The 18,359-nt window shown below is 36.1% G+C and overlaps 1 protein-coding gene across 1 annotated transcript in view; it reads right to left on the bottom strand.

Moving 5' to 3' along the window:
* Faf1 (Fas associated factor 1) overlaps positions 1–18,359 on the bottom strand; it is a 271,924-nt gene that overhangs the window by 232,444 nt on the left and 21,121 nt on the right. Inside the window, exons 2-3 of the mRNA XM_051188455.1 lie at positions 18,268–18,336; positions 830–876 (exon numbers count right to left, since the gene is read on the bottom strand). Of these exons, the coding sequence (XP_051044412.1) occupies positions 830–876; positions 18,268–18,336 (116 nt within the window). The remainder of the gene's footprint in view (positions 1–829; positions 877–18,267; positions 18,337–18,359) is intronic.

The raw sequence follows: 18,359 nt of genomic DNA, 5'->3' as shown, positions 1-18,359 counted from the left end.
AAAAACTCTGTTTGGAAAATTGTTTCATCTCCTCTGACTTTAAACTGAGTTATTTTAATCCAGAACTAGTCTCCCACTTTCAAAAGGAAAACGGAAAAAGAAAAAAGGAAAAAAAAAAAAAAAATCACCCACTTCTTTTTAAGTATGTTTTAAGCATTATAATTCTCTCTTAGAATCATCTTTCAATTTCACCTGTAACAAAGACACAAAGCCAATAAAACTAATCCACATATTAACAATGACTATTTCAGATAGAGTAATAGTTCTGTGCTCTGGGATGTGTCATTATTAAAGAGTTACTGAAATTGCTACAAGTTGTCCTGAGCAGAAAGCAACTGGGAAAGGGGTAAAGACTGTGTAGTCAGCCTGAAGAAAAAGCTTGAATTGTGATATGACGACCATAATCTGCAGTTCCTTCCATCTTATGATTAAAAGGATGATTTTGGAAAAATTAAAAATCAAAGAACAATGCCGGTATTAATGAACTTACTGACCAAAAGTCTTAAGCTCCACTGAAAGGTGAACCCAAGAGCTAGCAATATGGAGTTGGCTCAGCAGTTATGAGATTTGGTTTCCAATACTTACATGACAACTTACAACCACCTGAAACTTCATGTTCCACAGTACCCAGTGCTGTCTTCTAGCCTGCCTCTGCAAATGCTGCACTTACATACACATGTAAGAAAAATACTCATACACAAAATAAAAATTTTTTAAAGAGTGAACCCCCCCCCCATTGGTAAATTTTCTTCTTCTTTTCTTCTTTCTGATAAACTGTCATCAAGCCAATAAAAATAATTTTTTTTTTTTTTTTTTTTTGGTAACATACCTTTGTAGAATGCCATTTTCCTGGGGTATTACACCATTGATAGCGGCCTGCAATGGAAAAAAAGGGGAGGGGGGACAAAATTTAACAAGGTAGGTAACTAAAGTAGTGGAATGAAAAATGCCATAAAAGGAAATAAATATACTTTGAAATACTTAAACATAATACTGAATATTTCCTTAATAATAAAAAAAAATCTGTTAAGTGCTTCTACTTTACCATAATAAAACATAGTATTTAGAAAGCTTTAGATTAAGACTCTTGTTTCCCCCCCCCCCCTTTGGGAAATTTGTGTCCCATTCCATGCACTGTTGGAACTATGTCAATAATGATGGCCCTACATAGACCAATCAGACTCTCCATGCAGTATGAACCTTGAGGGAATTGAAACTGACCAATCAATACTATGATCTCCTAACGAAACTAATGAAGAAGTAATTTTCCTGTTACAGTTGGTCAACTGTTGGACCAACTGTTTAATGGCTTCCCTAATAGCCTAGCTGTTCAAATGTTCTTTCAAATCTGTGAGATTTTTCTCTCCACAATTCTGGTAATTTCTGCTTACTGCCTCCCCACTCCCATACATTCCACTTTATATTCAAATGATCCAAGTGTAATCTGAGATTTTAAAAGGTCAGTATCTAGTTTGGTTGCATATAAATGAAGCTAAACACTAAAACTAATACATTTCAAGTATGAAATTAGTACACAGAAAAGATATTCAAATATCTATTAAAAATAAAAATAAGAACGTTTCTATGTAACAATATACATTATTAGTAGATCAAATTAAATGGTATAACTAAATTTTGCAAATTCTATGTTTGGAAAGCTTATAAAAGAGAGTAATAATTATTGCAATATGAACTTTGTTTTATCAACTACCCACTTTTTTCATTTCTGGAAAATACTGTAAGTACAGAAGAAATCAATATATTTTTGTTCAAGTTATTTCTATGCAATATGTCACAAATAAAATAATTTCATGCAATGTGTCACAAATAAAATAATATGAAACTACCCAAGCAACAGATATTTAACCTACAGGATACTAGTATTTAAGCACTCACAATTCTCATCTTGCTATTACAACTCCCATCTTCCCACCATGTCAGTTCCAACACAACAAAGATGTTATTCTTCCATTTATGCTGACCCCTTATAGACAATCTAGCATCAACCTAGCCAACAATCTTTTTAGTTAGTAACCTAGAACTGTCTGGGTTGTGAACAAGGCAGAATCCTATTATTCTCATGGATTATGCCCTAAGTAGAAAGGTATCATTATTACAATCTTAGCTCCATACAGCATTATCATTTATATCAATGAGAGCTTCTAAAGAAGCTCAATAGTTATGAAGTAGGTAATTTCTAGTTTCTACTTCATTAGTCTAGTGAGCTATAACAAAGTAATAGAGATGAAATTTTCCTTACTTACATACTGGCAAGTTAAAAAAAAAATAGCACATATAAATGTCCACGCTAAAATGGAGAGGTCTAAAACAGAGTCCGAGACTATAATTATAAACTAATGTAGGAGATAAAGAGATGGCTCCATGGTTAAGAGTCCATGATGATCTTGTAAAGGACTCAGGTTCAGTTTACAGCACCTACAATGGGTGGCTCACAACCTCTTGTAACTCCAGTTGCAGGAGCTCCAATACCTTCATCTGGCCTCAGAAGGTGCTGGACACATGTGGTGCACATACAGACATGCAAGCACACACACATACACATAAGTAAAATTAAATAATTTTTAAATGAGTCAATGTGTCCTCAAAAAGACTCCTAATAACATTTTATCCTTTGTGGAATGAAAAAAAAAATCATCTTTTCTTGAGTAATTTTAAATTTCATAGCAGGTTATTGCTAACAACCAATTGTGTTTAAATTCATTCTTATAAATTTTTCTTCTAAATTACTATTTTTCAAATATAAATTTTAAAGATCTTTTCTTTTTTTTAATTGTTATAGCCATGTGTACATAGTGGTTGGATATGTGCACATGATTATAGGTACCTAGGGAGGCCAGACTTCCTAGAGCTGGAGTTAGAGGCAGGTATGAGCTACCCAGTGTGGGTGCTGGGAACTGAACCTGGGTCCTCTGTAAAAGCATGCACAGTATAAATTGCTGAGCTATCTCTCCAGCCCTTACTTTTCAAATATTTTAATATGGTATCTTTCTCAAGTGTTCTTCTGTATCATCTCAAAGCTGACGATTTTTTCTTCCCTTTATTGAGGTCTTGGCAGAAGAACAAAAAGGGTGTAATAATTAAGACAAAACAGTGTAAGTAATCTCAACATCACTGGGAAGAAGGGTGGTACCCAAACCACCTCTAAAAGATGACTTCTGTGGAAAGTGACAAGGATAAGGGCATCATGAAAGGATTCTGTTTTATTTGTACTGGTTTTCTTGTTTTGGTTTGGTTAGGTTTTGGTTTTTAGATTTTTGACACAGGATCTTTCTAGACTTGGCTGTCCTGGAACTCACTCTGTACACCAGGCTGGCCTTAAACTCACAGAGATTCTGCCTCTGCCTCCCTGCCTCCCTGCCTCCCTGCCTCCTTCCCAAGTGCTGGTATTAAAAGTGTGTGCCACTGATGATCACTCATGGGAGGCCTCACCTTCCCTGGAGAGTAGATGGGAGGAGTGATGGGAGGGTTGTGGGGGGTATGGGAGAATGGGAGGGAGAGGGAACTGGAAATGGTATGTAAAATAAGATTGTTTTTAATTTAAATAAAAAGTATTTTTAAAAAAAAAAAGTATGTGCCACCACCACACCTGGATTTTTTTTTTTTTTTAAGTGCAAAAGTATAAACATTTTTAGACTATTCAGACTACTCAGGTAACAAGTTTCGTGTGACTTGAGCAAAGGCTTGGGTCAAGCAGCAGTGAAAGACTGGTATGAATTAGATTATAAGACATAAGGGCATTAAGAGTTTATATAACCTGGGTATGCAGCTCATGCCTGTAACCCCAGCATTCAAGGGGCTGAGACAGTAAGATTGCAAGTTTTAGGCAAGCCTGCACTACACTGTTAGTCTCTGTCTCAAAATAACAAAACAACAAATTTTCATTTAGTCTGAACATGAGAAGACAACTCTTTAAACTCACACTTTCCATGTATTTGGTCAGTACTAAAGACGGAAATTGAGGACTAGGAAGGATCTCAAGCTTCTACCTTGGGTGCTGGGAAGATGTTCCTAGTCCAGACCTCTCAATCATGACAAATGCCAAGCAGTGCTAATAATTCTGTTTCTAAAGAGTGAGTGAGTGAGTGAGTGAGTGAGTGAGTGAGTGAGTGAGTGAGTGAGTGAGTGAGTGAATGCAAGAGAGAGAGAGAGTGTGTGTGAGTGAGTATGTGTGTGTGTCTGTCTGTATGACTGATCATTGGTCATGTTTAACTAACAAAAATTACATATTCACAAGCTTTCACATGTGATGACTTGACATATACATATAATGATTATCACAACTGAATTAATGCATCATTACTACAATTAGTTACAAAATGTGTGTTGTGCACTCATGCATGTGCATGGTAGAGGGGAAGATGATCTATGATCTTAGAACAATTTGAAGTAGTAAAAAAATGCAGGCAGTATTATTGTCTAAAACACTACATGGTGTGCATTTGCTCTCTAGAATGTACTCATAGTATAACTGAAAGTTTATGCTTTTTGGTCAATATATCCATTCCCATGTGCAATAAGTAATCATTGGCAACCACCATTTTCAACTGTTTCTAGTAGTTCAGCTTTTTTTAGATTTTACATGTAAGTATGATGCTTGTTTTTCTGTGTCTGGTTTAGGTTGTTAATATCCTGTCTAATGTGAATAATGTTACAAGGAACATGGAAGTTTGTTTAGGTTAGCTTGATTAAGAATTAAATAACATTATAATAGGCAAAGTAGTTACAAACATTAGCAATGATAATTATTCATTTTTCAATTAAGCAGTTTCTAAATTATCTATTTTGTTAAAATAATTCAGAGGTACATAATGTCTGCCCCACTCTAAGCTAGAAATCCAGATGTGTTTCCTGCATCAATTTCTGCTACCAATGAAGTTATTTGGAATGGAGCCCAGAAGTCATTTTTACAGAAGTCATTTTTACAAGTTCAAGTGATTTTGATGCAGTCAGTGTTAAAGAAAAGTATAGTTTTTAACATATATATTAGGTAACAATAAAAAACATCTTTTACTATACCATACCATAAATATTTTTCCATAAACTCTCTGTGACTTCCAAAGTTACTTAAAGTCTAAATGCAGAGATGCTTCATAAACCCCAGCTTTTAAAAATACCCTTACGGGAGGCCAGAAGTTCATTATATTCCAGCTCCATCACTTACTAGCTATGTGATTTTTAAGAGTTACTTACTCTCTGCTTCAGTTTCCCCATTGGTAAAATGGTGTTAATAATAGTATTGTGGTCTGAAATTAAAATGTCTGAAGGCAAAAGAAATAAGACTGCAGACATCTTGGTTTTAGAAACTGTATTATTTTTCTTATTACTGTGACAAAACACTTTTTATAAAGTGTTTTTATAAAGCTTCAAAGGAAGGGTTTATTTTGGCTCACAGACTGGGGACATATTCCTTCATGATGGAGAAGGACTGGCAGCAGGAAAGTTAGACAGCTTGTCACACTGTACCTCTAAGTGAGGAAGCAGAGGGAAATGACTGTTGATGTTCAGCTGGCTTCCTTTATACCTGTTTATTTAATCATGGGCCTCAATCCATGGCATGATGCCACCCACATCTTCAATAGGCTCTCATTCCTCAGTTAAACTCTCAGGAACAATGTTGATTATAACCCGACTATATTTTCTCTGGAAACTCATAACCTAATAATAAATATAAATAAATATGCAAAAAGAGATAATGCCTAGATTCTATACTATTAGGTTATCAAGGATATTTCTAAATCTACAGTAACTAAAACAGGATGGTACTGAAGCAATGATATTCAAACCAATAAAGAAGAATAGAGAGCCAGGTGCTGATGGCACATGCCTTAATCCCAGCACTCAGGAGACAGAGAAAGGTAGACCATAGTGAGTTCGAAGTCAGCCTGGTCTACAAAATGAGTTGCAGGACAGTGAAACCTTGCCCTGGGGGGGAGAGGGGAGGAATATAGACTCTTGATTTACAACACATATAAGGACTCTTGATTTACAACAAAAATATCACTGCAGAGAAAAAGTAAAATAATGGTCTTTTCAATAAGAGAAAGCAAATAAAATTGATACACTATAAGGTAAGAACAAGAAACTTCAGCCCATCCCATACCATACTCAAAATCACCCTCTGTAGCTGAAGAGATGGTTCAGCAGTTAAGAACACTTATTGCTCTTGCATAAGACGTGAGTTCAGTTCCCAGAATCCACATGGTAGCCCACAAGTAACTCCAGAGGGAATCTGATACCCTCTTCTGACCTCTGTTCGCCCCAGCCACACACATAATACACCATACATGCAGGTAAAATACCAATATACATAAAATAAAATTAATAAATCTAAAAATTTTTTATTCAATCCCAATGAATCACAGCTCTAAATATAAAAGGCAAAACAATAAGACTTCTAAAAAATACAAAAATCTTCATTGCACAAAAGACAGAGATTTCATTCATAACACAACCCAAAAATCAAGATCAATAAGAAAACATTACAACTGAATATTAAGATTAGTCATTCTTGTTCACTGAAGATTTTCATTAAAAGAGGAAAAAGCAGAACACAGAATGGAATATCTTTCCATTATACAAAAAAAGAGCTCTTATCCAGAAGATACAAAGAACTCTTGTGAATCAAAAGGGAAACACCTAACTCGAATAGAAGAAAAAAAAAAAATAGAAACAAAAAAAATATTCAAGGCAGTTAGGGAAAAAAAATCACTAAATGGCCATTATTAACAAGAGAAGTATAACTAAAACCCCAATAAAATGATTCTATAACTTAAAAGGATGGGAGAAATAAATGACTGGCATCTACAGCAAGAATATGTAAGGTACTTGGAACTCATACTCTTCTGGTGGTATGATTGTGTTGGTTAGGTTTTTTTTTTGTTTGTTTTTTGTTTTTTTGGGGGGGGTCTATTTGAGGTTTTTTTGTTGTTTGTTTGTTTGTTTGTTTGTCAACTTGACACAAACTAAGGTCATCTAAGAAGTGAAAACCTCTATTGAGACTGGCCTGTGGACAAGCCTTTGGTGCATTTTCTTTAATAGTTGATGTGGGAGAGGGTCCAGTCCATTGTGGATAGTGCCACTCCTGGGCAGGAGATCTTGGGCTATTTAAGAAAGCAGGTTAAGTAAGCCAGTAAGCAGCATTCCTCCATCTCTGTTCTAGTTCCTGCCTTGGCTTCCCTCAACAACAGACTGCAATTAGGATGTGTGAGCCAAACAAACCCTTTCCTCCCCAAGTTGCTTTTGGTCATGGTGTTTATCACAGTAACAGAAAACAAACTAAGATATTAAGAAAAATTATACTGACAACTACTTTTTAAAAATTTCATGTATTGTAACAACAGTGGGTGAAGGGTTTAAAGGGAAGAGTATTACTCCAAGAAACTAAATCCTGAAATCAAAATACAGACCACAAAAATGGCTTCATATTTGGTTAGACAGAACATACAAGAGGAGAGAGCATTATTCTTCATTTGTTCAACAAGATCTTGCCATTTCCCTCTCACAGAATTACCTACTTACTACCAAATGTGCTGGCTGTTAACTCTAAGTTGATTCAACCCCTAACTAAGCATTAGCGGTTAACCCCAACACTGCTAGCACCCATCTGCTCCCTTCCTCCACATGTCCCACAAGGGGAAAGTAGGCACCGCTGCCAGAGTGAGGAGGAAACAGACTGCCTCTCAGGATTAAAGGCTTTCAAAGGCACACCCCTTCCAAAAGGCACATTTCTCTTCCAGAGAAGTCTGTGCTGCTGAGAGGAAACATCAATAAACCAAGAAACTACCCACATGCCTTTTCATTTTTCCTATTCCACTTGTTCTGTCTAATTCTGGGCAGCTCAAGTGCATCCTGTTATTGAGCTGCCAACTGCCTAACTAAGAGCCAGCATTTCAGTAGTTTAAAACTCAGGAGTCCAACTGCTTTTGCTGGTGAATAAAATAATAAAAGTGCTGCCCTGAAACAAAAAGCATTATCAGTAGCTAGAAAGGAATCCCATGAAGAATGGTGCCATCATTTGCATACTGGGTGTTCCCAAGTGTTAATGGATTGGTCCCACACAATTGTCATTGGGAAGCAGCAGAATTACTGAGGATCAAAACTTTGTATGGTGGTCCTAAGGTCATGGAGAGCACACCCCTGAGGAAGATGTGAAACCCAACCACTTTCTCTTTCTCTCTTGCTCCATAACTAATATTCCTCTACCAAGCACTCAGTCAACCCTTAGGCAGTGCTCTCTCCAAGTCCAAAATGAAAAAGACCAATTGATTGTGTACTAGAACCTCCAATGCTGTGCCAAAGTCAATCCTAAAGCTATCTAGAGACTAGCTAAGAGTCACTTCCTATCTGCTGACTGAAGAAATTTCAAGGATTTTAGGAGTTCTATGTAACAAGTCAAGGATCAAAACCAACTATTGTCAAATAAAACCCTGTTATGTTACTACCAATGTGTCACCTATCTTTTCAAAAGCCTTATGTTTAATATCACAAAAATCAGGGTTTCTGGAAAATATGAACAAGGAGTCAAAAATAGTATTTTTATTAAATGAACAAGACCATGAAGGCCCAGAAAGATACTATCTACAGCTTGCCTGAAAGAGCACAGCAAATAAACAGCTTTGCCAAAACTAGAATCCTGTTCCTTAACTGCCAACCCAATACTGAGAATAAGTAAAACAAACATAATAAACTTGTTCCATGGTATTATAGCCAAAGACATGAAAACAGCAAGCAAGGTTTGAATGTGGGTCTGTAATGAAGTATGCAGGCACACACTCATCCAAGGAAGGTCTTGGAAGATCTCTGCTTTGGAATCCTAAAAATCTGCTCAACCCATTCATGGCCCCCAGAAAGTCAGGAAAACAGAGAGGGCAGTTCTACATATCATGCTCAAGGGACATGTTCCCAGTGACCTAAGTACCTTCCACTAGGAACTCCGCTGTATTTTGTTTTAAATATATTGGTATTTAGATTTTTTTATAAAATACATTTTGTTCACATTCTTCGTCCCACCCCCAATTCCTCCTAGACACTCTCTACCTCCCTACCCACCCAAATTCACTGTTTTTTTCTCTCTCTCAAGAAAAAAAGAAAAACTTAAAGAACCAAAAAGGCAAAAACATAATGGGTGGTTCCTCAGGGGACCAGGACCACATCTGGAGTGCTCCAGAGCATGAGGGTCTGCCCAAGAGTGTGGTTTATACTCCCAATGTCTATACGACCACTGGAGAAAACTGGCTTTTCCTCTCCCAGCAGAATCAACTGCACAGTTTCTCAGCTACTAAGACTTCGGCACCCTGCTTTTAGGTTGTGGCATCTTCATGAACTGATGATGCTTACTTGGGAGGTTACATCACAAGCAGACATGTGAAATGCTGACATTTCCTCCTGGGACTGAAGCAGGGAGGATCACTGGCCCTCAACCTGAGTATTCAGCCACTCCTCTCATTAAATTGTTGGTCCATAGGGACTTGGAGCCCTGTGAACAGGGCCAGAAGATACAGGCTAAGGAAGACTAAGGAAGAGAGCTCTGTGTGGCTGTGGGGAGGTCATCAACCACGCTAGGTGAAGATTTCCAGTCTGGTTACTTTGGAATCACCCATATTCTTGTCCTCACCTACACTCTGTAAGTAAGCCCAGTAAGCTCACTGGCTCCAGAGGATGAACTGATAGAAACGTATTTTGGCTTTTCATTAGGACCTAAGAAAGGAGCTATTGTTCACATTCCTCCCAAGGTAAGGATTTTAGTGACATAAGGGTTCTTCCACTTCCTGATAGTCCCAGGATTGTCACTAAGCCATGAATATGTCTCTGGAGGATGGGTATCCAAACTATGGCAAGTAGTAATGAGTACTGAGACATGCAGTTATGACAGACTGCAGCTGCAATTCAATTTTGCAATGTGACTGGTGAGTAGCACAGACACAAAGCATTTTAAAAAAATAAGGAAAAGATAGAAACTACATCATTCAAAGTACTTCCTTTGCCATTCTCAATGAAAAGACTGGCTTTTTAGAAAGATCACTCTGTTAACAGTGAGATTTACCTAAGGCAACAGAAAAGACAGATTAAGTAGATTCTTTCAGTAATCCATATTGTAACTTAAGCAACAATAGTAATTTAGAGAGTAAGAGAAACACTGCTTAGGTACAGAGGAAGGAATGCAGACTTTAGAAAGTGAATCTAATCTCAGAATAACCTCAATTAACTTCTTTAAGCTCATTTTCTAATCTTTATTATGAGGAAAGGAAGGGACTACTTTTTACATGTATATTCTTAAAAACAAACAAACAAACAAAAACAAAAACTACAAAATAGGTAAAAACAAAACTGCAAACCAGACCAGGGTAGTACACACCTTTAATCCCAGAGCTTGGAAGGCAGAGGTAAGGCAGATCTCTGTGAGTTCAAGGCCAGCCTGGTCTACAAAGTGAGTTCCAAGACAGTCAGGACTATAGGACTACACAGAGAAAACCTGACTCAGAGCCCCTCCCCCCCCAAAAAAAAACCTGCAAAACCAATGCTTCAAATAGGAATTTTAAAGATAATTAAATAAGGATAAAGTTAAGCTGAATCAGAAATTCAAAACCTAGCGGTGAAGTCAGAGAAATGAAAAGTTGGTGGCCCTTTAAACAGACAGAAACAAAATCCCCTCAGAAATTAATAACAACATAAGATGAAGAAAAAATAAATAAACAAAAATTTAACAAAGACTAAAAAAAGGCAGAAAACCACTTAAAAGAAGAATGAAAGTAAGCCAAGTGCAGAAGCTCAGGACTATAATCCTAGCACTTGAAAGGCAACAGCTGGAGAGGATCTGCTGCAGGTTCAATGCTAGCCTGGTCTACACAGCAAGCTCCAGGTCCAGGAGGACTATATAGAAAGATTTTTGTCTCAAAAAGAAAAGCCAAATCTTTTAAAATTCATTTCATTTCATTGCTCAAAACAATCAAATAAAACACTGACAACCTAAAACAAACATAAACCCAAAAATGGTATTATGAAAGTGCTACTGAATTTACTAAATTTTCTAAAACATAAATCTCTTGAGTACAGAGACAACTGGAAGGTACAATGATACTCTTATTTTGACAACAGGAAAAATAAATTAAACCTCTTTGTTAAAATAAATAAATAAATCAAGCCAGGCAGTCATGGCTCACACTGGCTTGGGGAGTGGGGGTGGGGGGATGGATCTCTGTGAGTTGGAGGACAGCTTGGTCTATAAATGTTAGTTCCAGAACAGCCAAAGCCACACAGAGAAACCCTGTCTCAAGAAAACAAGCAAACAAAAACAAAAATCGGTGGCAATAAACACAAATAAATTACATAGGGATTTAAATCGCCACATATTATTTTCTTTTCCAAGGACATGTTGATTTATATAAGTTGATATTTGGAAAGAACTGTCAAGTCATCACATTTATAGCTATTGCTGAACCACTGGCTTTGCTGCACTGGTATTTTATTTAAACCACTTCCAGTAATAGAGATAAATTAAATATCATAGAACAATCTGAAAAACATAAGCCTACTTTTAAAATCAAGCTAACTTGCAGGTTGACAAGCTTTGAAAAGTATCTCACACACACACACACACACACACACACACACACACACACACACATACAACATAGCATTTGATGGATATGAACAATCTTATAAACAATTCAAACATTTGTTTTCTTTTAGATACTTAGGTCACAAAGCAATATATACCAATATTACTTCTTTAAGAATTAACATAATGCCTTTAGTTTCTGAATCTCTACTACTTCATTTAAGTAGTTTAACTGTGTTCTAAAATATAGCTTAAATAGGTAGTGCTAAAAATAAATAAAATAAAATAAAACACAGTAAATGTAACTCTCCCTTTGGATCTGTGGACATTTGGTTCCAGGAGGACAAGCATCCCTAGCCCAGGGCCCTTATATAAATAACACAGAATGCCTCTAATCCCAGCACTTGGGAGGCAGAGGCAGGAGGATCTCTGGTATACAAGAGCTAGTTTCAGGACAGGCTCAAAAAGCCAAAAAGAAAAATAACATGACATACTTTCTACACATAATCCACTTACATGCTTCCTGTGTTAGTCAGGGTTTTCATTGCTGTGAAGAGACACCATGAACACAGCAACTCTTATAAAGAAAACATTTAAATTGGGTAGCTCACTTATACTTTCAGAGATTCAGTCCATTACCATTATGATGAGGAGCACGGCTGTGTGCAGACAGATGTGCTAAAACTGAGAATGCTACATCTTGCAGGCAAATGAGACACTGAGACACTGTAAGGTATGCTGAGCTCAGCCCACCTCAACAGTGACACACTTCTTCCAACCAGGCTATACCCACTCCAACAAAGCCACACCTCCTAATAGTGCTACTCCCTATGAGATTATGAGGGCAAATTTTCATTCAAACTACCACGCTCCCATATACCTTCAATGGTGTCTAGATTACTTGTAGCTAATAAATGCTATATGAAAATGTCATGCAAATATTTCACTTACTGTCTTGTTTAGGGGAAAAAGAAGGATTAGAGAAAAAAAGTCTATGTATTCAGTACAAACACAATTTCTGTTCACAAATATTTTCAAACTGAAGCTCATTTAATTCACAGATGGAGAATTATGGGTATGCAGGGGCTGACTGTATTTGGCATAACATTCTGAGCTACATTTCACAATTAACATCATTTCCCATTTCCTGATAAGTGATAAGGACAACTTTTTTAGGTCTTTTAGCCTCTGAACATTTATCTAATAACTTTTTTTTTTTAAAGAAGAGATGCTTAGTTCATAAGTAATTCAATATCCAGTGCAAAATTAAAATTACAATCACTGAGAAAACTGTAGGCCTCAGTTTCAATTTGATAACACAAGCTAACATGAGTTTAACAAACTGTAACAATTTGGATATTCCTTTGGAAAAAAAATTGCTTCATATTCATCGAAATACTAGTATTTCACAGTAATGCTATATAATCTTTTGTTTAAATACTAGTTATCTCTTTTTACCTATAACTTTCTCCAGAAGAACTAATAAGAACTTTCAGATTATATTATATAATGGACTATCCTCATGGCAGATTAGTACAACCAAAAATGAATAGGAAAATATGAAGTCCTTACCAAAAAAATAAAATAAAATAAAATAAAATAGAAAGATTTGTGAAAAGTTATTTCTCAACATATGCCACACAGGTATTGCCCATATAAGTTTTACTGGTAAGAAAGATATAAAGATACTAAAAACCTGTTGTATCTTGAGTTACCCTCTGTCTTTCCTCAACCAGATAAGGAAAAGTTTAACATTGTAACATAACAGTAAAGTCCTTAAAATATACAAATGATGGAAAGAGAATAGAAGATTGGTAATAAGAAAATCAACCAACCAATCAAGCAACTATCATATGCCAAAGACAAAACTATTTAAAAAAAAAAATAAATTTTCTTCCCAATAGACTCAAAGAACCAAAGCAAGAAAACACAGCAAACCTCTTCAACCTGCTGTATTTAGCAGAACAGCAGGAAGTTCAGAGATGAACAGTCTAACAAGTATGAATATGGGGGAGATTCTGATTATCATTTTAAAAATAATCTTGACACTATTATTTTAAGCTATGAAAATTCCATACAGACTGGTCTGTGACAAAAAAAAATCAGTCAGTTTTATTTAACAAATAAGTCACCTTAGACAATTTAGTCAACTTTGCTGAGCATCAATTTCTATACATAAATATGAACTTATACTACTTTTCAGAGCCATTGTGAGGATGAAACTGAATAATGTAGATACATGATTTCACATGTCTAGCTAGCAACCCTCAAGAAAAGGAGAAATAATAGAAAGTAGGATTGCTTTACAGTTCAAACCTGAGAATTTGAATACTGATGAAAATAACGGACCCTTAATAGAAACAAAGATGGTCAGGCCAAGGGGAGAAAAAAATTGATTTGACGATATTCCTTCATACAACTTCTTCTTTATCAGAGCAAGCAGATGTACAAATTCAAAAAGTGTCTGAAGGCCAATGATTATGACCAGTACTAAATGCTTGGCTCCTTTCTGAGGACAGATAACACTCACTCATTATGTCACTTGTTAAACCATTCCTAAAACTCAAAGTGTTCATAACACTTTTTTATAAATAGAAAAGTAGTTCACATTTTTGTTTTGTTTTGTTTTGTTTTCCAGACAGGGTTTCTCTATGGCTTTGGAAGCTGTCCTGGAACTAGTTCTTGTAGACCAGACTGGCCTCAAACTCACAGAGATCCACCTGCCTCTCTGCCTCCTGAGTGCTGGGATTAAAGGCGTGAGCCACCACCACCTGGCAGTAGTTCACATTAAGAACCTCAACAACCACATCCTGAGCAGGGTAGTGAAAGAGACTGTACTACCTAATTTTAAGGTAATTATTAAATAGATTTCTTCAAAAGTGTAAAGTAATCAAAGGGAAGTGTCTCAAAAAAACATGAATGAAACTTAAAATGGGACAGGATATACATGTGATAACACTTTGGTCTTCATGGCTCACTGTACATGACTTATTTAAACTTGTATTAGTACAAAATTATCTTTGGTAACTAGAAGTTCCAAGATGAATTCGAAATGTAGATACCAACTGGCTCATTTCTGTCTCAAGCTAGAATATGTAGTTAAAGACATATGCATGCATTCTAAATAGTTTTTCTTCTACAAAATAAGAGAGTAGGCCAACACAGGCAAAAACTATAGCAAAAAAAAAAAAAAAAATGAGTTATTACAAACATGGAATACTTAAAATACGGTATGACTAGATTAGTGCCACTTATATTTTATTTCACTTCTGGATTATCAAATTCTAATACACTGTCAATAATAATTCTTCCTCATTTACTTACTTTTGTAGATATAAATGGAAACTGAGATTTAACATCTAAAAAATAAAATAATCTCCACTACAATGACACTTACCCTATCTCACCTACAGGTACAGGACCATGTGGGAAATGATAATAATTTGAGGTAAACAGCAGTAGGAATTGTATGGTATATATCAAGTGAAACATAAGGAAAGACAAATTCTCAGAATAGTAATGTTCATGTTATTCTATTTTCAGAATTTTAACATATATAACCCTTAATCACTTGAAAATAAATATTGTCAACTGTAGAGTACTGAAAACACAGGACTTAGAAGCATGTCTTTGTGAATAATTATATACTCAAAATAATTTTCAGTATCAGAAAAAGTGACTAATTACTAGAATTCTTGGGACTAGGTTGTGATTTCACAGAGAATATTTGTGACTATATCAACAAAATAGTAAAACATTTAGGAACATTATAAGAAAGCTATTTTCATTCCTGAATTATGAACAAGGCTAAGACACAATGTGTCTCACCAATTTTTCAGGACAATCCCAAGATTAGGTGCTGTGGAATAATCCTTTTGTACACTGTAAAGATTTGTTGCTGTGATTGGTTTAATAAAGAAGCTGACTGGCCAATAGCTGAACAGGATAAGGTTAGGCAGCGGAGCCAGGCTAGGAGAATGCTGGGAAGAAGACGGGTGGAATCTGGAGTCGCCAGCCAGATGCAGAGGTAGCAGGAGATGAACATGTCATGATAATAAAGGTACTGCAACATGGTGGAGAGTAAATAAGTAATATGGGTTAACTTAAAATGTAAGAACTAGTTAAAAATAAGCCTGAGCTACTGTGTGTTTATTTGAGAACAATTGCAGGACAGGAAAACTCTGCCTATAGTTAGGACTGTAACATGAATGTATCCCCTAAATTTCCTGTGTTAGAAAAAAATTAAACAGCTGGGCACAGTGGTGCACACCTTTGATCCTAGCACTTGGGAAAAAAAGGCAAGTTGATCTCTGTGAGTTTCTGGCCGGCCTACATACATATGATAGTCTACATAGCCAGTTTCAGGTCAGACAGAGCTATGAGACCCTCACCAAGTCTTATATGCATTATATTTGCACTTGGGTGGTGGTGGTGGTGGTCATGAATGCCTTTAATTCCAGCACTCAGGAAGCAGAGTCAGGCCTGGTCAACAGAGAGTTCTAGGACAGACTCTAAAGCTACACAGAGAAACCCTGCATCGAAAAACACCCCCCCCCCAAAAAATCTTTATTTGCAAAGTGGAACATTTGAGAGGTGACTGGAGACATAAAGGTTCTGTCCTTGCTAATGGATCCATTCATTACTAGAGTAACAAATTAATAGGATAATGACAGAATGGCTTTGGTATAAAAAGCTTTCCTTGGGCCAGATCTGCTCTGGAATGAAGAGAAAGGTGCCCTCCGGGCAAGACCCTACCTATACAAAATGGAGCATGAGAGACGGAACTTACATGGTTGAAGATGTGTCTTTGAAGGAGATACTGGGAATCGAGCCACCCCCCTTATTGCATGGTTTTATTCCTTGTTTTGAGATGCTGGATCACACTGTGAACACCAAGACTATGTATGTAGTGTGCCTCAGCTAGCACACACCTTTAATCCAAGAGCTTTCTGATTAAATATCGTAAACAGGATTAAGGTCAACTATAGGTCAAGAGGCAGAACAAGCAACCAGCTGACAGGAAATGAACATAGGATTATTAAGGAAAAAAACAGAGGATAAGTTGAGGACAAAAAGACACACAAGAAGTAGAAGGCAGGGACATTGAGTTGGCAGAGTTTTTGTTTTGAGACAGCATGGGAGAATGAGGTTTCTAGGAAGTAGGCAGAGAAAGAAGTTCAGCTGGGTACCCTCTCTACCTCTCTGAGCCAACATGTCTTTCATCCCAGCATCTGGCTACCAATTCTTTATTTTAAAAAATTGAATGAAGCTGGTGGTGTAGCACAGGCCTTTAATCCCAGCATTCAGGAGGCAGAGGAAGGCAGATCTCTGTGAGTTCAAGGTCAGCCTAGTCTACAAAGTGAGTTCCAGGACAGCCTCCAAAGCTACAGAGAAACCCTGTCTTGAAAAAAAAAAAAAAATCAGATTTTGTTTAAAAAAAAAAAAAAAAAAAAAAAACTTCTTTTGCAATGTGCTCTTGACATGATACATTGCCTTATCATATACCTAAAATCAACAAGGAGAACCAACCATTTACTAAAACCTACAAAATTGTAACCCAAATAAGCCTTGCTTCTTTTTAAGTTGACTATCTCAGATTTGATACAACACTGCAAAGCTGACTAATACAACTTCTAGTCTTCATAAGATAACCAGTATTGGATACTTTGATTCAGCAAAAGGAACAAAATAAGTCTACTAGAGATCATAGTGTTAACATTTTTCTTTTCTTTTTTTTTCTTTGCTTGTTAGAGATGGGGATGTCTCACTGTGTCATCCTGGCTGGCCCTGAACTCAGTATATAGACCAGGTTGTCCTTGAACTCATAAATCAGCCTGCCTCTGCCTCCAGAGGGATGGGACTAAGGGTATATGCCACCACACCCAGTTTGTTACATTTTTTTAAATCTCATGGCTATCTAGTAGAAAACTAGATTCATGACATTCACTCAATGGTCACTCAATGCATGAGTTTTTCATTGCTTTCCATTTCACCACAATTCCTGATTGTGGTGCTAAATGTATGCTCCTTTACAGTTTTCTAGTAATTATACATAGAAATGAAGAAAAGGTGTAAGTAGATAGATACATACATATATGAAATGCAAACCAATGACAGCCATAATTCAGACACAAAATAAACTCAGAAAATGGAGTACAGCATATTAAATGTTCCATAAAAGTTTGAAGTAGTCATGTGCTATTTTATATACTTAAGTTTCATTTCACACACACATACACACACACACAATAAGTGAATGCTGTATGAAAACAAGAATTGAAAAAACATACCAGAAATTCAATTATAAATTGAATATATTCAGTTTCTTCTAGAAAAACTACTAGGTAAATATACAATACACATATGTTTACAATATTGTAAACTACTATAACCATCTTAAATGCCCACCAGAGTAGTAAAACTAGTATACTACTATAACAACATGACACACTATGCAAACATATAAAAAATGAGCAGACATGCTTAGTAGGATAGAAAAATGTTAATGTAACAGTAAGTGAATATAGATTATAAAAATATTAATATAAAAGAATGTTACTTTCAATGTGAAAGTTTAGTGACTAATTACAAAAACAACCTGCAATAAATATAGATAAAATATACATAAAGGTTAAGGCCATTCAGGAATTCATAAAGTTAGAACGCAGGCCAAAGAATGAAGCACTTACCACCAAGTCCCAGTTATTTTGTTCAAGCAATGTAATAGCTTCATCGATGTTTTCAATGCCGGTACATGCCTGAAAAACAAGTAAATATGCAT

Source organism: Phodopus roborovskii, unplaced genomic scaffold (genome assembly GCF_943737965.1).
Source record: "Phodopus roborovskii unplaced genomic scaffold, PHOROB, whole genome shotgun sequence".
In the NCBI taxonomy this organism is placed as follows: Eukaryota; Metazoa; Chordata; class Mammalia; order Rodentia; family Cricetidae; genus Phodopus; species Phodopus roborovskii.
This window is presented reverse-complemented; position numbering and strand designations above follow the sequence as displayed.